Genomic DNA, 22,753 nt, shown 5'->3' with positions numbered 1-22,753 from the left:
TGAACTTGAGTATGTTTAGATGATGAACTGTCATATTTCTGCATAATCCCATATTATTCTGCTTTGAAATGCTGTCAAATGAATTGAAAAAGAGAAAACAGGAAAAATAAAAAAATAAAAAAACTATGCCTACGGCAAAGTCGTCGGCATATATAAGCCCAGGACTTCCCAGGACGCGCCACGTGGCAGAGCTATGCCTACGGCAAAGCCGTCGGCATAGATCATCTATGCCGACGGCTTTGCCGTAGGCATAGCTCTGCCGCCAGGAGGCATCAGGGGACGACACGTGGCAAGGCTATGCCTACGGCAAAGCCGTAGGCATAGATGAAATCTATGCCGACGGCTTTGCCGTAGGGCCATCAGGAGGCACCAGGGGGTGCCACGTGGCCAAGCCGTCGGCATACCTCTGCCACGTGGCATTCCGTGGATCGTTAGCTCTTTTGACGGCGTCGTCCGTTGCCGTCAGGCGAAAAACACTGGCGACGGCTAAACTATGCCGACGGCTGACGCCCGGCCGTTGGCATAGGCCCCTATGCCGACGGCTATACTACGCCGACGGTCTGACAAGACTACGCTGACGTGATCTACGCCGACGGGACTATGCCGACGGCAGTAGGCATAGATCTATGCCGACGGCAAAGGACCTATGCCGACGGCCCTGGGCTGTAGGCATAGGGCGCGAGTCCGGTAGTGATTAGTGCTCTCGGGGAGTGAATCCGTGTAGATGAAATGGAGCAAGGACTTGAACACATCGGCTTCTATATTATCAATTTTGATTGGATCAGCGGCTTCCGCCCTCATGGCGGCAAAGAGCTCTGCCTTGAAGACTGGTGAGCGAGCGGCGAGCATGGACCTATGAGCCAAGAATATCTCGCCACCGACTCGAAAGGCCACGTCTGCTCCATCCTTGCTTTCCAAGAGGCTACGGAGCTGCTGATGCAAGTTGCTTGGAGGAACCACAACAAACTGGTTTGCATGTGTCTCTTTGCTGCGGATCTTCTTCACGACAGTGACATCACACCTGATTCTGAAACTATCGCCTCTTAGGTGCACTGATCCCTCGAGATCCTTCTGCATGATAAAAGAAGTGAAACCCCAGTCTGAACCCTTGCTTGGGAAGATATGTTCTGTGATAGTTTTGGTGTATGAAGGCACTGGTTCTCCACCCTTGTCAAGTAAACTAAAGGTGAATTTCGCCTTCACATCCTTGGCATCAGCAGATTCAAGAACCAGATAAACAGATATGTAACCAGGCACGCCGTTACCATTTGGGTAATATTTAACAACCCAGACATGATCTCCGACCGCGAAAGGGGTAGATGTGGCAAACTCGCCAGTCTTGAGCAGCTCCTTGGAATACGCATCTATCTTGATCACATGTGTCCTCCTTTCTTCTGCAACCACAATGGCGGACTTGACTATCCCACGCTCTGCCATTCTAGGTGTTGGATTGGGATAGTAGTAGTACCAAGGTTGGCAAGAATGGAAGATGAAATATTTTGCTGCGTCTGTAACTCTGTATATATAGAGAGATCAGTTAGAAGTTAGAACGATCTGTTTCACATTCAAAAGTGGTCTCTGCGCACCTATGTATGCTTGCATCGGCACAATTTACTATCTTCCTTTTGGTTTATTACTCGTTTACCTTCACGAGGAGACGTCATTAATGTTGCATTGCGTTCCGTCTACGCTCCGTCATTTTGAACGAAAGGAAAGGTTGCTTTGTGGTAATCTTTGCAGGTCAAAAGTTTTCTCGTGTTTCCACAGTGCTGACTAGACATGCATAAGTCAAATGTCGACATGGGTCATGTTGACCGACGAGAAAGCTGACAAGCGTGTGTACATAAGCAATACCCAAAAAAAGCATGTACTTTTTTCCTTTTCCAAAAACAAAAAAATCAAAACCTGAACTATGGCATCAAACATTTTTTTTAGTATGTCTACCTATTTTTAACATGTCTGCCTAATTTCGAAATGGCTAGAGCATACAACTTTATTAAAGTGTCTACCTATTCCAAACAACAAGACTGAGTTAATTTCTATGGTACTACCATAGTCTAAGGCTAGCTAAAAATATATTGTTTTTTATGTTTGGTACCCATCCATTTCATGATATAGTGCGTATAGATTTTTTGAAAAATCAAACTTTACAAACTTTGATCAAGTTTATAGAGAAAACTATTTATATATACAAATACCAAATGTATGAAATATGAAACTATATCTTATGATGAATGTTATATGTTTGGCATTCTAATTGTAAATATCAAACTTGGCCGAAGTTTATGAGATTTGACTTTTCCAAAAGTTTATATACAGTACATTATGGAACGGAGGGAGTATATGGTTTCTAGGTTACAGAGACGGACCTAGAACAAAAACCACCTGATGTCCACATTTACACCATAAATGATGGATACTAAGTAATAATATACTTGAAAGTAACACACTCAACAACTTAAAATACCCCATAGTAAAAATTCTTACAAAAATAAAGTTTTCCACTTGAAATTCTAGTCGATTATGTAAATTTGAACAATAAAACATAAGGATTCTAAACAATAGAAAGAAATATGATCAGCGAAAGAACATGAATTCCCCTGTTAATTTCTTGATTATTATGTTATCGCAAGTGCACGAGTTATATTATTTGTGTTTGCAGATGCAAGAATAGAAAAAGAAAATAAAGCATATATATTGGTTAAACTGTATTGTTGTGAAGTTAAACTTACTCGGCATTGTGTCTTTTTTTGGAACGAAGGCTCAAGAAGAGCCCGGCTTTGAATTAACAAAGCCATCAACCGGCCAGGATTACACAAGGCCACCAAGCATGAGTGACCGAAAGATACATGGGAGCTGACTGAGCAGCTTACAACGCAACGCACACTACTGCACACCGAGAAAATACACGAGAAAATCCTGCAAGTAATGTCGAAGCCCGCTGCACACCGGGACCAAATACAGGAAAACAAAGTAGCATCGAGGATCAGTCAGTAGCATGGAAACACCGTGGGTCGCCTGACCATGGAGCATCGGACAAAACGAGCACCTGTCTTCCAACGCCGAAGAGGAACCCTATCCTCTCGCCTAGGCTCGAAGGCGCCGCATCATCGGATCGTTGGGAGCTCACCCGAGAGCTAGAGCAGGCGTCGGCCGACACACCAGAGCAAGAAAGCAATTGGTCCTTGACACACCGAAGACACACCACATCTGCTGCACTGCCACCTACCTTGGACACCGAGAAACAGAAGGAAAGCTACCGGGAGGATCGTCGAAGAAGCACTGCAGCGCACCAGGGGCGAAAGTTGGAAGCACCAGGTGTCGCTCCAGTGTCCACACAAGGGGAGCGGCATCTGCGGTGCAAGTCATGGAGCTGTCAACGGGAAGAGGAACCCTATCCCCCTCTGACCCAGCTCAGGAGCAGAGCCACCATAACGCACCACGACCTTGTCGCCGTAGAGCATCACTCCGTCAAGGCATACACCTGCGGGAACACACACCCTACACAAAAAAATCACCCCTTAGGCTCGCCACCGACGAGCGCTCTCCAACCTCACAGCCACTCTCCCGAAGAACCAGAGAGCCCCAGGCGGCGTCTCCAAGAAGAGAACAACGCGCAGGGCGGCGCCGCCGCCCAACCCGGGATGGGTTTTGGGCTTTCACCCGGGACCTGGGACGGGGGTGTATAGAACTGGTTTTCAGCGGCGCCGCCGTGGCCGAAGAACCGGCCAAGGGATTACCCCAGACACAGTCCTATACCACCATCACCCTGCCAGCACCGGATTTGCTAGCCAAAGCCACAGATCGGACACCACCAGAGGGGGGAGTGGAACAGAGTAGGAGAGAAGCACGACCTTTAGATCTGGAGTGGAAGAAGCCCATGCCACGACCACCTCCAGCCGGCTCCTCGCTGCCCAAGCTGCCGAGGAGGCCGTCCGCTGCATCCCGCGCCCGCCACCAGCCGCGAAGGTGGCGCCGCCTCGCCGTCCGGGGCCGCCGCCCCGGCGTCCAGGGTCCTTCGCCAAGGGACGAAACGACGGAGAGCCTCGCTACCACCTTCATTGGCAGCCTCCTAGGCAGGCGTACCTCAAGTGGTGGCAAGGGGAGGGGGCTGGAGGGGGTGGCGGCGCCGGGGGGAAACCCTAGTCGCCCCCGAGTCGCCCAAGAAGGACGACGCGGGAGCGGGGGAGGGGGGGGGGAGGATCTACTCGTTGTGCGTTGGCTTGAGGGGGAAGGAGGAGATGGAGGCGCCCGTTGTAGAGGAGGAGCAATCTCGGCATTGTGTCTTACTGCCCGCCGTGCGCAGTTGAGAACTAATCCAAGTTTCTAATATATATGAATCACTAAGGGGAATTATCAAATCACAGCAATCTAATTCTAATTCCAATAATACACTTAAATTCCAAAACTCTAGCCTTACAAACTTAGCATGGAATTATTGGAGAAAATTGAGATATGGGAACGTTCTTGAGCAAGATCGGCGACCTTAACAAGAGGCATACCTATTTTCGTCGATTATTTAGTAATCTGCAGCGCCCAACGGACGATGGCATGGGAGGGCGGGCGGTGACTGGGGACTGCTGAGCGGACGAGCCGCTGCGGCGCGACCAGAGGAAGCAGCAACCGAACAGCGGGAGAGGGGCGGCGGCGCGACCAGAGGAGGCGAGTAGTTGGCAGCAACCGAACAGGCGCATGTTACGCACGTACGTAAGGATATAGGATCCACTCGATCGATAGCTTTCAGATGATCAGCAGCCAGATGGGCCACTGCTATTAGATGGGCCGCGTCTGCGCGTATGCTCGCTGCATATATATCTCGTTTGCAACCCCTAAAAATATATATATCTCGTTTGCTCCAATCTTCCCACCGGTATCCAACCTCAATTTTTACCCGTGTCACGGCATCTCCAACCCGGACTCGAAAATTTGCTCACGCATCTGCCCGCGTACATCCGGCCTCCCTATTTCTTTTTTGAAAGTCCGCGCGTTCAAATAGCCGCATACATATAGCTCAAACGTTCAAATAGCCACATGCAACAGTAGTTCAAAATTTAAAAAGTTTAAATATTACATTCCGACATTGTTGTCCCCTTTAACCGACCATAGATGCTCGTGAGTTGCTCGATGCTGAATTTATTGATGTATTTGAACAAACTCTTCAGACGTGGACGGATTCTGGTCTGGAAGTTCAATATGATCGCCCACATTCTCAAATTTTAGAGCTGCGGCAGTATCCTCACCCTCATCCTCGATGATCATGTAGTGCATGATCACACAACATGTCGTCACCTTGTACAAGGCCTTCAGATCCCATTGTAGTATATTCACAAAATGTTAAATTTATATTTGTAAAATGTTAATCAAGCATTTAAAAATGTTAAATGTATATAGAAAAATGTTGACCATGTATTCAAGAAATGTTAATATTGCATTTGAAAAATGTTAAATGTGTATAGGAAAAATGTTGACCATGTTTTAAAAATGTTAATCCTCTATTTGAAAAATGTTAATCAAGCGTTTGAAAAATATTATAAATGTGTGTATAGAAAAAATGTTGACCATGTTTTCAACAAAATTTAATTTTTATTTGAAAAAATGTTAATGAAGCATTTAAAAAATTTAGAAATGTGTACGGGCAAAATGTTGACCATGTATTAAAATATCTTAAATTTATGTAGAAGAAACATTGACAATGCATTCAAAAAATGTTAATACTGCATTTCAAAAAGAAATTTAATAAAGCATTTGAAATTTTATAAATGTGTATAGAAAAATGTTGACCATGTGTTAAAAAATTGTTAATCTTATATTTGAAATTCTTAATCAAGCATTTGAATTTTTTTTAAAGCGTGTACATTAAAAACGTTGACCATGTATTAAAAAGTATTAATCTTGTATTTGAAAAATACTAATCATTTGTTAATATTGACCATGTATTAAAAAATGTATAGAAAAAATGTTGACCATGCATTCAAAAAACGTTAATATTGCATTTCTAAAAATAATAATAATAAAGCATTTGAAAATTGTTAAATGTGTATAGAAAAAATGTTGACTATGTGTTAAAAAAACGTTAATATTGCATTTCAAAAAATAATAATAATAAATCATTTGAAAATTGTTAAATGTGTATAGAAAAAATGTTGACCATGTGTTAAAAAAATGTTAATCTTACATTTGAAAATGTTAATCAGCCATTTGAAAAATGTTTAAAGGCGTGTACATTAAAAATGTTGACCATGTATTCGAAAAGTATTAATCTTGTATTTGAAAAATATTAATCAAGGATTTTGAAAAAAAATGTGCATAGAAAAATTGTTGACCATATTTTCAAAAAATATTAAACTAGTATTTGAAAAATATTAAAATATGTATTTAAAAAAATTATACGAAAAATATAGAATTAAAATCAAAAGAAAGAAAAAAATGAAAAACCAATGAAAACCAAAAATGTAAAGTAAAACCAAAGAAACAAACACAAAAATGGAAAACTGTGAAAACCGATAAAGAAGGGAAAAAATTGAGAACTAAGAAATAAACATAAAACCGAAGACAGAAGGAAGTCAAAATGAGAAAGAAAAGAAATGTGGATAAAAACCATGAGAGAAACCAAGAGAAAAACAAAATAAAAAACCCGAAGTATAATGACAAAAAAAAAACCAACAATAGCGGAGAAGAAGTAGAAAACTCAACAAAGGAGGAGAGAAATGAAAAAGAAAGGAAAAAAAGGAGAATTAAAAAAATCTAGCGTCTTCCGCCTTAAGTAAGCCGTGCCTCGTATACTACCATGAATGCAAGCGTGGCACAATGGCTAGCACGCCTCACACTGTCCCGGGCGACCTGTGATCCAATCACTGCGAGCCCTCCTTTTCTTCCCTTTTCTCCTATTCTACTAGCACTGTGCTGGCCCATCGCTCTGTCTGCTTTACGTGAGAGATCCTTCCATCTTGTATAAAGCGAGATATAGTTGTTGCGCCTTAAGCCCCGACTAGGTGTCGGCCCGGCTTAGAGTGCTTCAGGCGTCCGTTTGTAAAATTCACTGTAACGGACGCCTAAAGCATCAAATAGGATCCGCCGAGGAGGAAGCCGCCGTGCCGTTCGCCATTTGCCTGATCCAAGCCCGGATGGTTCTTCGCTGCGCCTCCCGTGGAATTGTAGTCTGCCTTGCCCGTGGAATGGCACCAAACCATGGCAGTGCTCTTGGTCGAAGCAGCAGTGGCCGTATTTGGGTCGCGGACATGATGATTGATCAGCAGGGCAACAAATCAGTTAAGCTAGCTATAGGGGATCAGCTAATGCGTTGAGGACTGACTGATGAGTACGTGTGAATCTTAGTAGTAAATACTCCTAGTAATGTAGTGTAGTGTTAATTGGAGCGATAGATCTCCTAGATACTATCACAGTGACCGTGTGATGTTGGGAAACTATGAGAACAGAGGGCTAAATTCCTGTTGTTGAACTAAAACATGATATAGAAGCGAAATGTGACACATGTTTCTCTGCACATCCTTTCCTTGTCTCCCAAAACACTTACTCAGTACATGTGGGGAGCGAGGTCACAGGATAAATAAAAGACCATGCATGATGAGACGTTTATCAGGGAAGAAATATATAACCTTAAGTTACATTTGCGCTAAAACAACGAAATATGCAGATGGCAATGATGACTAGAACAAACTCAAGTGCACAAAGATCCTGCAGATCAAACCATCGCAAGATCATCTGCGTTGTCAATCATCTTGGGAAAGGATCATCATATAGATTATTCAAAAAGCAATTCTTGAAACTTTACAGAAAACAGGTTCATCTGCAAACTCAATTTAGTACTACTCCGAACCATATTACTTGTCGCAGAAGCTGCAAATACTCCCTCCGTTCCAAATTACTCGTCGTGGTTTTAGTTCAAATTTGAGAACGGAGGGAGTACATCTTAACAGGACAAGAACAAAACTATCGTTCCAGCAAGTTTGGGGCGTCCGTGCCTGTGCCTGATCAAACACACATGCCATTCAAACTTCAAACAGAATCTTACCAACTGACCCACATTCCCATGCATGCACCGGCAAGATCCAAAATGAAAGTTGGAAATAAACAGAGCCATCTTAAATACTACTAGCTGATTAGCACAAGCAAGATAAACACATGAATTCAGTGTAAGCAGAAATCTCTAGAGTACATGCATGTAATCTGAACATTTTCCTATGCAGTTTCTTTCCTTGTCTTAAAAAACACATGAAGGCGAGCGAGATTACTGACTAAAAACCATCATGAGACCTTTATCGGTGCAGAATATTACACAAACTTGATCAGCAAGTAAGTTGAAACTAGTTGCATTTGCACTTTCAAGGAAACTACCTGATATGCTGAAACTTAGCCCAGCAACCAACTCTTGAAAACTGCTTAATAAGACACAACTCTATGAAACAAACTACTGCATTGATGAAATACTGAAACATAGCCGAGCAGCACATGATATTTCTGTCATACAATGTAATCTATGTGAGGTAAAGTTCATGTTATGACCAGCATATACTACAGCCCAGGCACTTAGGGGCCTGGCCCAGTTATCTTATCATTATTAGGGGCTTAGCCCAGTTATCGTATTTGGAGATTATATAAACTCATGTAAGGACCCGTTTTGAGATCAAGCAGAAGCAATCATATTTGTTCGGCTTCTTGAAGAGAATCGGGAGACCTAACTCTAGCCGCCGCCTCCTGCGCCCTCTCTCTCTCTCTCTCTCTCTCTCTCTCTCTCTCTCTCTCTCTCTCTCTCTCTCTCTCTCTCTCTCTCGTGACGGCGCCCCAGCGCCGGCGACCTCGCCTTCCTCCACGCCAAGCCCCCTTCCACCCCTACAACCTACGAGCTAGACCTGGTAGGATCCCAGATCCTATCAATCTGGTATCAGAGGTCTCAGGCTCGATCATGTCCGCGCAGCCCACCCCCTCCCTCCCGCTGCCGATCGCCTCTTCGTCGTCGATGACCACCGCGGCCAGCACGCCGTCCCTGACCGGGCCGGTCTCCTCCGCCGCCTGGACGCCACCCGCGCCCACCCTCGCCGTGCTCACCCCGGAGGAGATGACGACGGCGCTCCGGGACCTGACTCAGGCGGTCCAGGGCATCCGCACCTTCCTCGCGGGGCACTATGGGTTGCAGCCGCCCGCCCCCGTCACCACCATCACGGGGCCGCAGCAGCTCCCCTGGCAGCCGCCACCACCGGCGACCTCCGTCGCATCCATCATGCCGATGCCGCAGCAGCAGCAGCCGCCGCCACCGGCGATCTCGGGGCCGGGCCTTCCGTCGACGGCGCCGGGTGCCCATCCACCAGGTCCATTTTCCCCCGTCGCCATCTCCGCTACCGGCCTGGCTCGCCGGGTCCATCGAGCCGGTCTACCCGATGGCCTCAGGACAGCCGCACGTGCTGTCACCGCCGGCGCCGCCCCAGACCATGCAGTTCGGCGAGTTCTCGGGTGCCGCGGGTCCCTACGATGGTGTGGACGGGCCCCTTTTCCATGGCGGTACTCTGCAGCCCGCACACTCGGCGCTGTCGCCCTCGCTGTTCCGCCAGATGACACATACCTGCCCGTCGTCCACGCCCAGCCACCGCCGAGATTCTCCAAGCTGGAGTTCGCGACCTACGACGGCACCGTCGACCCCCTGAATTGGCTCAACCAATGCGACCAATTTTTCAGGGGGCAGCGCACGCTCGCATCCGACCACACCTCGATCGCCTCCTATCATCTACAAGGCGCCGCCCAGATGTGGTATTACGCCCTCGAGCAGGACGAGGGCGGCATGCCACCATGGGAGCGTTTACGCGATCTGTGCCTCTTACGCTTCGGTCCGCCTATACGCGGGAGCCGTCTGGCAGAGCTTGGGCGCCTTCCATTCCTCACCATAGTGCAAGACTTCGCCGACCGCTTCCAGGCACTGGCGTGCCACGCCCCCGGCGTTTCGGCTCGTCAGCGGGCTGAGCTCTTCGTCGGCGGCCTACCGGACCACACCCACGTGGACGTGGAGATGCGCGGGCCACAGGACCTCCAGACGGCAATGTAATACGCCCGCACGTTCGAGCGCCGCGCGGTGGCCATCCAGCAGGCGTCACCGCCCCGGGCCGCTGGGCCGTCACCCTGGCCGGAAGTTCCCGCGCAGGGTCGGCCTGCTCAGGCTTCCGCAATGCCCCTCGCCACGACCGCGGCGCGCCCGTTCCGCCGGCTCACCCTGGCCGAGCAACTCGAGCTTCGCCGCCAAGGGTTGTGCTTCAACTGCGACGACCCCTACGTGCCCGGCCACGTCTGCCCGTGACCCTTCTACCTGGAGGCTGCGGACTACATTGAGGAGGACACCGCCGCCGCTGGGCTAGGCGACCTACCCTCCCCAGCTGACGCGGAGGTGTTTGGCGGCCGTTGATCACCTCGAGGAGTTCCGCAAGCGCTTCCCCGCCTTCCAGCTCGTGGACGAGCTGTTTGTGCAGGCGGGGAGAGATGTTATGACCAGCATATACTACAGCCCAGGCAGTTAGGGGCCTGACCCAGTTATCTTATCATTATTAGGGGCTTAGCCCAGTTATCGTATTTGGAGATTATATAAACTCATGTAAGGACCCGTTTTGAGATCAAGCAGAAGCAATCATATTTGCTCGGCTTCCTGAAGGGAGTCGGGAGACCTAACCCTAGCCGCCGCCTCCTGCGCCCTCTCTCTCTCTCTCTCTCTCTCTCTCTCTCCGGCGCCCCAGCGCCGGCGACCTCGCCTTCCTCCACGCCAAGCCCCCTTCCACCCCTACAACCTACGAGCTAGACCTGGTAGGATCCCAGATCCTATCAGTTCAGGAGTCAAAACAAGCATATGAAGTTGATGATCATGTACACAGCAGTGACAATAACAAACTGAAGTATATAAAGAAACAACAGATCAAATCATGACATCCAATTTACATCTTAACATAGCAGAAACAAGATTATCAATCATGACTCATGAGTCAAAACCGAAAGGGGAATATAAAGAAAAAATCAGTAAGCATGTATGACACTTGCGCTGCATGATCCATGGTGCGAAACACAGAATACGCAGATGGTAAGGATGACAGAACAAACTGAGGTACACAAAGGTCATGCAGATCAAAACCATCACAAGATCAGATGCAAACTCAGTTTAGTATTAGTACATCTTAACATGACCAGAACAAAATGATCACGGCAGTGTGTTTGTGGCATCCGTGCCTGTGCCAAGATATGCTAAAACTAAGCTCAGCAACCAACAGAAACTAACTTAGCCCAGGAACAAGCTCCGGAAAAACAAAATAAACTGTGCCAAGATATGCAGTTGATCAATCATGCACACAAATGGCGAACAGAATAAACTGACATGTAAATAACCTGCAGATCAAACCCATCACAAAATCATCCAGTTTACATCTTAACAGATCAGAAACAAAATGATCACCGTAAGTTCACGAGTCAAAACCGGAAGGGGGCTATAAAAGATGGTGCATAATCCATGGTGCAAAACACAAGATACGCAGGTGGTGAGGATGACTAGAACAAGATCATCTGCAGACTCGGTTTAGTACTACAGAACAACATAATCCTACCAACCGAACAGAATTCCTTATATGCATGCATAGGATGATTCAGAGTTGGAAGTAAACGGAGCCATCTAAACAGTAACTGATGCATGCAAGAACAAAATTAGCACAAGCAAGAACAAAAGTTCAGCAAACAGTTGGAACAGAGAAATGAGAAGATCCATCATATTCGCACCAAAATTCACTCAAGTCGTACTGGATAAGCTAGGCAACAACCATGCATTCTGTGCCACAAAATGTGATTAGAAGTAGAACACAGTACTCATCAAAATCTCTCATCTGAACCACTACGAACTAACTAGCAGTAAATCCTCCATGGCTAGAAACAAAACAGAGCAAAAGGATCGAGACGACTCACGCATCACTCGCCATGAGCTACTTGCCTCTTGGGAGAGGTGATGGCTGACGCTGAGGAGGCGCAGTTGCCGAAGGGCCCCCCGGCGCCGCAGGTGTCGTTCGTCTGGTCGGTGGCGGACGCGACGGCGACCGAGGCGGCGAGGTCAGCGAGGTGGAGGCGGGGGAACGGCACGTAGACGCCGTGGACGGCGATGCGCGAGTTGACCACCACGTCGGGCTCCTCTTCTTGATGGGTGTGTAGTTGATGCGGACGTCGTCGTCGGAAGCTGAGCCGTGGGTGACGACGAGGCTCTGGCCCTCGCCGGCCAGCGTGGGGAGGGTCGTGCCGGGGCGGAGGCGGTGGAGGTCGGCGCGCGTGAGGCGGTGGTTGGGGACGATGTGGAAGCGCACGGCCGAGACGTAGTCGTGGCCTCCGCCGACGAAGATGGCCGGGTCGTCGAGCGCGAAGAGCGTCAGGTTGGCCAACTTGTCGAGCTCGGCGAACTTACGCGCATGGCCAGCGCCATGAAGCCGTAGCCCCCATCGCGGAGTCGCGCCATGGCGTCGCGTATCATGATGCGCACCACGGAGGTAGCGGTGGCCGCGGAGGATGCGGCGGAGCGGGCGGTGCCGGCGAGGAGGTGGTGGTGCGGGCCGTCGAAGCAGGAGTGCGTGAGCGGGCGCAGGAAGCCGTGGAGGCCGTGGACGACGTAGCGACCGTCGTTGTAGAGCTCGGGGTGGGACACCTCGACGCCGTCGGCGTACATCCTGGCGTAGTGGATGCCGAAGGGGCCCCGCTCGGTGACGACCTTGATGCAGAAGCCGACGGAGGCGCAGGGGATCTTCATGGTGGCGGCGGCGGCGAGCTCGGACCTCGGAGTAGGGGTAGTAGCCCATGGCGATGTGCGCTCGAGGAGGTGGCGGCGCGAGCACATGGGGCAGGCGGCCTGGAGGAAGGAGTCGGGGGCGGCGAAGACGGTGATGGCCCCGGCCCCGGGCCACCTCGCGAGGAGCGGCGCCTCCGACGCCATCTCGTTGTACCCGAGGGAGGTGAGCACCCTCGAGAGCTGCTGCAGCCCCTGCTCGGCGTCGGACGCGGCGGGAGGCGGAGGCGGGCTCGCGGCCGTCGCCACCGTGGCAGGGAGCGGGAGAAGCGTGCCGGTCGTCGCTGCAGCGGGCCCCTCCTCCTGCGGCTGCGGCGTCGCCTCGGCGAGATCCGGCACCGGGAGGACGAGCGTGGGAGGCGGCCTGGGGTGGCAGGAGCGGAGCGGGACGGGCCTCCGCCGCGTCCGTGGCCTGCGCGTCGACGAGGACGGGGTCGACGTTGCCGGCGGAGAGCAGGGACTGGCTGTCGGCGTTGAGGTGGTTTTGGTGCATGGAGGGCGCGGCGGCAGGGACGAGGAGGAAGTGGGCGGTGGTGGTGGGGGTGGGCGCGCGCGGAGGCGGTGGCGGTCTCCGGCGAGTGGTTGACTGAGGCGGTGGATAGCACGAGGAGGAGGAGGGGTAGGCGGTGAAGATGGAGAGCCATGGCTGGCAAACGAGCGAATCGGAATGGGAATGGGGATGGAGATGGATCCACCGAGGCCGAGGAGATGGTTAAAGCGGGAAGGCCGCGACGACGTCTGCACTTGGCGACAGGAGAGGACTGGCAGGCAGGTGCGGCGGAAGCCATAGTCAAATCACGTCACTCACGCAACCGTCTTGTGCACAGAAACCTAGTCAAATCGAGTCAAGGGTCCAGCTTATGAATCCAATTAAGGTTTAAATTAGACTCACTATGATCCGATGAAAATCCTGCACGGCTTTACCGGGCCAGCGGAGATGGGGCCCATGGGTGTCATCCTCTCTTTGGGGGCGTCGCTGAGGAGTATTCGACACTTCCCTTGCTCGTGTGGAGCTGGTTGTTGTTGGGCGAAAGCCTTGATTCGGTCCGATTGGCATGATGACGCGTATTCGACATCGCTCCTCTGTTGGGAGCGTCGTGTTTGAAGACACGTCTTGGTTCCTCGTTGCTCTCCTTCGATATTTATAGTGGTCCTATTCTGATCCTCGATGGTGCTATGCACGGCCGTCGCCGGTGCATGCAAGATGGTGTCTTCCTCGGATCGGATCAAGTCCCGACATTCACTTGCCATCTCCTCTTAGGCATTCAGGGTGGATGGTGCGTCAACAAGAAAAGTTCAGTGGAGCGGTTGATCTTCGGAGATGCCCGGTGTGGGTTGAGACACGGTGATGTTATCCGTTAGGACATGCGCTTTTACTTTGTATAATTTTGTATGGTCTGTCTTTGGACATGCTTGATGTGGTGTTTGTGCTACGCGACTTTTTATACTTACAATTCTACCTTCTATACATATGGTATATCTAGACATATTCTTGAAAAAAAAAATTAGACACCACTCTTTTTTTGGCGTTTTTTATAGACAGATTCGTCCTTTCCTTGCACTAACCTAAGCCCACACTCGATTGCTATGTTCGACCTAAAATGCTTAGGCCATATTTGGATTGCCGTTTTCCTTTCGATGCAGACCTCTGTCGGCCGTTTCTTTTTCAGCCGAAAATCCTTCACAGCTTGGTAAGTTATACCTGTAAATTAACGCTTGTGCTAAAAATCAGTCGACTGGTTTTTTACAAAGTCTCAGTCGACCCCTCCCTTGTCGTTAGATCACCAGGTGCTTCAAGATTGTTGCATGATGTTTGTTTCTTGTCAAATAGGCCCTGTAGGGATACAGCCGGCATGTTTAGAGCATCTCCAGCCGTTGTGCCTCTCAGGAGGCGTTTTTTCAGCATCTTGGGTTTGTGTCGGCGAAAATTTTGCTTTGGGGGCTAGATTTTTTTCCAGCGATACCCCCACCCAAGAAGCCACTCGCAAGCTCTCGACTTCATGGAGCGGCGGGCACGTCGCGGAGAAGCGGGAGCGGCTCGTGGAGCGGCGGCTGCGTGGCGGCGGGGGCGGGTGCGGCGTGGTGGGTGACGACGGCACCGGCGCGGCGGACGGCACTAGCGGGAGGCGTGGTTGACGGGCGCCGCCCCGCCCCGCCGGAGGAGGAGGACGTGGCCGCGCGCCCCGCGCTTCAATCGGCGGATTGGGAGATCGGCAGCGGGCTGGCGGCGGATCGGCAGAGGGCCTCGAGCGTGCTCAGCCCCTCCTCCGCCGACGAGAACTTGCGGGTCATCATGTCACCGATGTCAGCTAGGCAGAGCCCCGCCGCGGCCACGCACTGGAGGAAGACGGTGCCGGAGAATGGTCGCGATGACTGCGGCCAGTGCAACCACTCGAAGTACGGGTCATCGAGCTCCTCCGGGAGGCAGAGGCCGTGGTCGATCGGCACGAGCTCCAGCGACGCCGCCGACATGCATCTCCAGCCGTCCCCCCACGAGGATGCCGGCGCCCATGGCGAGCCGCCCGTCGAGGATGCCGGCCACTCTGGCCCGGCCGCGAGAATGCAGACCGCTCCGCCCGGCCTGGGGTAGGTGGAAAGAGAGGAGCGCAGGGAGGCGTGGGGTAGGTGGAAAGAGAGGAGAGAGAGGGAAAAGGTGGCTGACTGTGGGCCAATTGCATGCGGAAAAATAGCGCCGGTCTCCCCAGCTTGCCCCCAATGCGCTGGGTTTGGACTGGGAGCGCCGGCTGAAACATTGGTCAAATCCGGCGGAAAACGAGGTCTTGGGTGCACGGCTGGGGCATTTTTCTTACAACCGGCGCAAAAAAAGTGGTCCTGGGAGGGCTGTTGGGGGCGGCTGGAGATGCTCTTAGTGTTTCTTCTTTCTTTTTTTCTTGTGGAGGGTGCAGGTATGCGTGGTGGGCTTGGCATCTGTCCACATCCCCAATCCAGTGTGTCTCCTTCACATGGTTACATCTCCATATGTTTCGAAACCAAGCAATCCAATTTATTTATTTTATTATTTGTACTTGTCTCCATTTTTTGTTAGTTTTTTTTTTGCCTAGTTATTTGGCATTTTTATGTTGCATTTTCTTCAATTCATATGTCTGCCAGGAGACAATCTTCCAGCGCCGTCCTTCGGTGGCTCCCCTTCGCCGGCGACATTGGTCGCAGGTGGTGAGGGGGGTCGCCGGATCCACGCGCGTGGATCGTTTTTACTCTCTCATAGTCTAGGTTTTTAGGTTGTTCATCGTCTTAACTGCGGTAGCGACAATAACGGCGCTAAATAAAGATTCTTCGGATCCTTCCCTGACGAGGCCATCGGTCCTATGGTTGGGGATGAATTTAGAAACCAGTCTGTTCAAGTAAGGATGGCGTGGCGGCGACGGCATCCTCATGGTGGACCTGTGTCCTCGGGCTCCGCCGTTGCGACGGCATTTGCTCGAGCGTCGGCGTGGAGCTTGGAAGGTAGTCCAGGAGCGGATGCAGATTGTGGTATGCATCGACGACATCTGGAAGACGAAACGTGTGATGGGTTCGTGGTTCATGGATGGTAGGTATGGTTTCCTCCTTCGGCGTCTTAGTCGTGGTAGGATGCCAGATCTGGAGTTCGATGGCGTGTCCCGGGTGTTGCCCCGGTCTGATTCCTTCTACAGCAAGGGCTTCACTTTTGGTGAGCCACCTTGTAGGTCCGCAAAGCTGCATATCAGCGATGGAGCTGCGTCGAGCTCGGGTCAGAAGGTGATCTGTCATTCTTTTCTTTAGTGGCTGTTGTGGTAGTGCCGGAGGCAGGTGACGGGCGTTGGTGTCAAGCTCAGAGATGTTCTGCTATCTTTTTAGTTGTGTTATGTCGGTCCTTACGTGATTTGTACTATGATCTTTATGATATGAATGAGACACGTATTACCATGCAAAAATATGTTTGTCCCTTTTTCTTTTATAGTTTTTTCTTCATCTTTTCTTGTAATATTTTTCCTTGTTTCTTTATTTTATTTTTTAGTTTTTCTATTGCATACTATTCTAGTTTTCTGAAAATAATTATGTCCCATTCACGTCCTTCGTCGTCTGACAAAGACACGTTGCGATTCATGGATTTGTTCACGTGAAACTTAGTTGCGTCGCGCGAGCGGTGCACATCACAAGCTATCTTCTCTCTTTCTTAAGATGGGTGGGATACGGTTGTAGGCTTCTTATGTTGCATCCCGGTTATTTTTGCAGTGCAACCTTTTTGTCCCCTCTATCCTATTTTTTATGGGGGATTTTGAGTCATCATGTGTTTATTTTCCCTTATTTTTATTTCATTTTCTTTATTTTTTTTTGTTTATTGTTTTTCTTTTTTCTTTTCTTCAAATTTCTTTTTTTTTGTTTTCTTCTTTCGGATAGTTTTTTTCTTGGGCTATTTTTTATTTGTCATTTTCTCGATCAATAGAGAATTAGTTAGATCTCATTCGTTTTGGTAGCTATGGATTTTGGACATCAAGTTTTGTGCGTGGTTGACATGTGTGTTCTGTTGATGGCCTAGTACGTTGTTGCCTGTTTTTTTTCAACTGGATGGTCCCCAACGAGATTGCAACTGGGCTTGTAGGGGGTTGTCGGCTAGTTTGATGTCCACCACTAGACGTGCGACTGTAAGTGTTACAACCCGACTGCAACTGCATGGCCACCAACGCGAATGCAACTGGGCATGTAGGGGGTTGTCGGCTAGTTTGATGTCCACCACTAGACGTACAACTGCAAGTGTTACAACCCGGCTGCAACTGCATGGCCCCCAGCGCGGCAGCAATTGGGCTTCTAGGGGTTGTCGGCTAGTTGCATGTCCACTGGTAGTCATGGAACTGCAAGTGTTGCAACCCGGCAGCAACTGCATGGCCCCCAACGCGGATGCAACTGTGCTTTTATGGGGTTGTCGGCTAGTTGCATGTCCTTCGCTAGACACGAAACTGCAAGTGTTGCAACCCACTAGTAGAAAAAGGGTCATCTGTCCCGGTTGGTAAGGGCCTTTTGTCCCGGTTGTTGAACCGGGACTAAAGGGTCGTTACTAATGCCCTAGCCCTTTAGTCACGGTTCTTACACGAACCGGGACAGATGGGCCTCCACGTGGCCGTTGCGGCCAGCCCAAGCAGGAGGGCCTTTGGTCCCGGTTGGTGACATCAACCGGGACCAAAAGGCATCCACGCGTCAGCATTTCAGTGGCTGGGGTTTTTGTTTTTGGAAAGGGGAGGGTTTAGGGGGTAATTTAGGGTGTGTAAGCTAGCTAACAGAGAGAACTGTCCTCTCTTATTTTCGTGCTTGATTTACCAACGCTACTGCTATGCCTAAACATGGCTTAGATTAAAGTGAAGGCAACATGTGGTGCATGTCAAAAGTAATATTAATCCTAACTTGATCAAGTTTGGATTAGTACTACTTTCGACATGCACCACATGCTTGTTGCCTTCACTTCATTCCAATCCATGTTCATTTCACCCACTGATATATAATAACTCTTCATGCCCGCATCATGCATCATCATAATAACAAGTCCTACTAATCATCATCATACAACTTCTACTCGTTATTAATAACAAGTCATACGATCATCATCCTCATAGTCATTGAACCAACCCTACTTAAATGTTCTTAGCACATGATCATCAGTATTAGGTAGGGCCTAAATACCCTCTTTAAGGTAAAATAACATAAAACAATATAGACCCCGACTCTCCATTATGGAGAATGGAGATCATCCTGTCTCCAATTTTTGCGCTTCGCCTCCTTTTGCTTCCAAGAACCTCCTTGTGACTGTCCATACATTTTTTCCATTCTTTGATTTTCATGTCTCCACTTCTTTTAGAAATCCGGTATGGACAGTTGAGATTCGTAGGATGACCTGGTTGTATGTTCAAAACATCAAGGCTACCATTCGGATACATCAAATGAGGCACACAATCCTCTGGGATTATCTGTTGAAAAACATAGTAATAACTTCATAGTTAGCAATGATGTACTAGTTTTAGAAGTATGCAAAAGATGCACGGATGTCGTAATAGTAAGAAATCTTACCAGTGTATCTCCATAGTAGTTACCGTAGTTCAACACGTGCACTAGTGGCACGTATTGACCATAATGTGGAGGAGTTTTACAATAGATATTGTAATTCTCAAGATCAGTACAAAATCTGACCAGATGAGCTTTCTCCTTATAAGTTAACTCAGAGCCATCGGTGTAGTAGGTTCTGTCTACCATGTTCCGCACATTGTTTGAACAATCAAAATAAGCTGTCAACTATTTTGAAATGAACAACATAAATTAGCTAATAACTATGTTTGAGAAACTCACATAGCGGTAGAATTGGAGGCGTATCAACAAGGACCCAAATGTCCATATTGTCTTGCTCGATGTCAGGATCATCAAGATCCATGGTGACAAGCATACCCTCATCAAAATCATACATCTTGCAAAATGCTTCCCAATTTTTGCAACCAAAATGGGTTACGCTCTCAGAATTATACATATTTACTTCAAAATCTATATCATGATGGGTCCTTAGATGAATTTTCTTTGTTTCCATACTTTCATGGTCTTCAAAACCCATCCTCTCCAAGACGTAGCGTCTTGCATGGCATGGGATAAGCTAGTCGAATTGTAAAAGATGAAAAGCACACGTTAAAATAGTTGAAGTCGTGCTTAATTACGAAAAAATAATACTTGTCGTCGTTGCGTACCGTTTCAACATCGAAGGTCTCCTCCAGCTTAATACTGAAGCGTCGATCTTCGTCCAGGTGAGGCCTGTCACACTGACCTCGGTCGTCGTGGCACCAGTCGCACTCCCCCGGGAGACTTTCATCGTCCGAGTACGACATTTTCTATGTTCATAATTCAAATATTAAACGTCTATAATTAAATATATGTACTAAAAACCTAAGTTAGATCATTATTATTCATCACGGGTTGACTATCGGTTTGTCGAGTCTTTTCTTGAAAACTCTCAGCTCATGTGGTGTATACATTCGACCGTTGGTGATGGTCGCTCCTCCTTTCATCCCCGAGTGCATTACACCAAAATGTCTAGCACACGGGAATGAAGGAGAAGCGACCCCCACGACAACAGTCGGGACTCTTCGTCCTCTCATATATATATATATGGTGGAACTCTCCCTCACTGATTCCTCTCAGACATTTGTGACCGTCGGTGATGGTAGCTCCTTCCTTTCGTTCCCGAGTGCATTACACCAAATTGTCTAGCACACGGGAATGAAGGAGAAGCTACCCCCATGACAACAGTCGGGATTCTTCGTCCTCTCATATATGGTGGAGACTCAATAGACTTAAAGTCAACCCGAAGTATCGTTTAATTCTCTTTCTAAAACCGGTTCGTGGCTGGTCTCACCTCGAGGTCGGAGGGGGTCGGTGACGGGGACGACGGCGGGGATGATAGAGGGGGGCTCCTAGATTTCTGCGAAAACAAAAACCCTATAAGCTATCAACTAATCATATGCATACGCCTTGCATAGTGCTCTCCAATTTTAGCATTCAAAGTAGGAGTAGTTTTCCAATTTGAGCATTCAATAAGCAAAATCAAATCACAAAATAAAGTAGTATTCGAATTAGGATGCATTCAATTATAAGAAAAACTACATCATCTCCATGTGTCCGTACATCATCGAATATTATCACTAATACACCTCGAATACTATCATACATATAGCATCGCTAGTACAGCTAGAACCGTAGCGCCCGACAGGTATCGGCGCGCGTGGTGGATACCCAAAGAGAAGGAACCATCACAGGATCATAGCTCCAGTGAGATCCCTGAAGAACCTGCCAGGTATTGTCGAACCTACACTCCAACGCAACCATGTAGCGACGGACGTGCTCGTCCTCCTCGCTGACACGGTGACGTACCACCTCCGCGGTGTCCGGAAGCCTCGGCACCATCACTGGCCCACGCGACCGCCACCAAACAAGGATCGGGTCAATGACGGGCTGGCTCCTCACCAACCTACGCCCCCCGGAAGGTAGCACCGCCCAAAACCAGCCCGGCGGAGCCCAGTCCAAGACATGGCCCCTCTGATCAAGCCGGCCTCCTCCGCCGAGTCGACGACGAGGATGCGGGATTGGCATCGTCGACGTCGATGCGGGAATAATTGCTTTCTAAAAAAATAAACTAGTTCTATTAATTTTCTTGCTAAAAATAAACTACTTCTATAGTAAAATAAACTAGTTTTATTAAATCAACTAGTTCAACTACTAAGCACTTACTATAAATAGAATAAAGTAGTACTTACTAAAAATAAACTAGTTTAACTAATTCTATTATTTTTCTAACTAATTCTATTAAACACTTTCTCTTCTTATTCTATGAACAAAATTACAACAGAAAAAAATCATAATAATTCTATGAACAAGATAAAAATTCTATGAACAAAATTACAACAGAAAAAAATTATAAAAATTGTATGAAAAAATTTGACATATTCTTTGCATATATATGAACACACAAACATTTGCATATTCAACAATAATATCACAAAAAAAATCTATGGACAGGAAAAAATTCTAACTTTTGCATATTCATTTATGAACAAATTACAAGAACTCAATTAACTACACATCTAAACTACACATCTAAATTAACTACACATCTAAATTAGGAAAATTCATATGAGCTCACTAAGGGGGCAGCGATCGACGAGGAGGCAGGGCACGGGGACGACGGTGAGGGGCGCGGCCACGGGCGACGAGGAGGCAGGGGCGGCGACGGCGACGGTGAGGGGCGCGGCGACGGGCGACGAGGAGGCAGGGGGCGGAGGTGAGGGGCGCGGCGACGGGCGACGAGGAGGCAGGGGGGCGCGGGGCGGCGACGCCGTCTGGGCGGCGCGGGACGGCGTCGGAGGCAGGGGCGACGACGGTGACGGCGAGGCGCAGAGGGGCAGCCTGGTGGCGTCGTCGGGGCGGGAAAGACGAACTGAATGAAAAATTTCACAAGTGCTAGTTATATAGACGAAGCATTGGTCCCGGTTCATGACAGCAACCAGGACGAATGCGACCTTTAGTCCCGGTTGGTGTCACCAACCTGGACCAAAGGCCTCTTTTCAGCAGTCCAAAGGGCGGGAAGCGGCGGCCTTTGGTCCCGGTTGGGACCAAAGGCCTTGTGCTGCTGCGCCCGCGTCGAAAGTTTAGTCCCACCTCGCTAGTTGAGAGGGGGGCGCAGTGGTTTATAAGCCCCACTGCCGCACCCCTCTCGAGCTCCTCTTCATTGCAGGCTTACGGGCCTAATTGTCACTGCTATGCCTGATGGGCTTACTGGGCCTTCTGCGGGCCTGAATCCTGGCCCATCAATGGGTTTCTAGTCGTATTCAGGCCGTGGTGGCCCAGTAGATGGCATATTTTTTATTTTTTGCTTGTTTTTTATTTTCTTTTTTGCTTTATTTATTTTATTTTGTTTCTACTTACACAGGGGCGGAGACGCGGGGGGGGGGGGGGGGGGGGGGGGGCGAGCAGGGGCTAGACCCCTGCCAATCGCTCGCCCCCCTCAACCTTTTTCAGCGGGCTGTGTGTGCTGTATTTCGCTAATGGCCGCAGCTAATGGTATCATTAGCCCATATAAGGTATTATTCTTTGAACCAGGAAACACCGAATATAAACGACCAAAGCCAAATAGCCCATACATCTTGGCGTAGTTGTGGCCAACGATAATGTTGACAATGTGATCGATCCGATCGACTGATTGATCTACGTGCGTGTACTGTTGGATCTTAGGGCGTTTGCCGCGGCCGCCGGCCGCCGCGGGGGCCCTCCGCTGTCGTGCGTGTCCTGCTAGGGCGTCTGCCATTGCTGCGGCGGCAGCTCGTCACGACGAGGACACCATCCACTGATCTAGAGTCTCCTGTCCGATTACGACTAGACGCAGGCGGATTAGATCAGAAATTCAGAATACGGCTAGAGGCTGCTAGCCAGTAGTTTTTTCATGAA

The 22,753-nt window shown here is 49.1% G+C and overlaps 1 protein-coding gene and 1 pseudogene across 1 annotated transcript; both read right to left on the bottom strand.

Moving 5' to 3' along the window:
• Window positions 1-624: 624 nt before the first annotated feature.
• On the bottom strand, window positions 625-1,898 carry LOC109759683 (BTB/POZ and MATH domain-containing protein 1-like). Its single transcript, XM_020318513.2, has one exon. It carries the CDS (start codon window positions 1,435-1,437, stop codon window positions 625-627), a length of 813 nt encoding a protein of 270 aa, XP_020174102.1. The 5' UTR covers window positions 1,438-1,898.
• Window positions 1,899-11,782: 9,884 nt separating this feature from the next.
• LOC109759684 (uncharacterized) lies at window positions 11,783-13,545 on the bottom strand (annotated as a pseudogene).
• Between the last annotated feature and the right edge of the window lie 9,208 nt (window positions 13,546-22,753).

The sequence above is a fragment of the Aegilops tauschii genome, chromosome 5, assembly GCF_002575655.3.
Source record: "Aegilops tauschii subsp. strangulata cultivar AL8/78 chromosome 5, Aet v6.0, whole genome shotgun sequence".
Classification (NCBI taxonomy): domain Eukaryota; kingdom Viridiplantae; phylum Streptophyta; class Magnoliopsida; order Poales; family Poaceae; genus Aegilops; species Aegilops tauschii.
The sequence above is the reverse complement of the archived record's forward strand: the minus strand, read 5'-3'. Positions and strand labels throughout refer to the sequence as shown.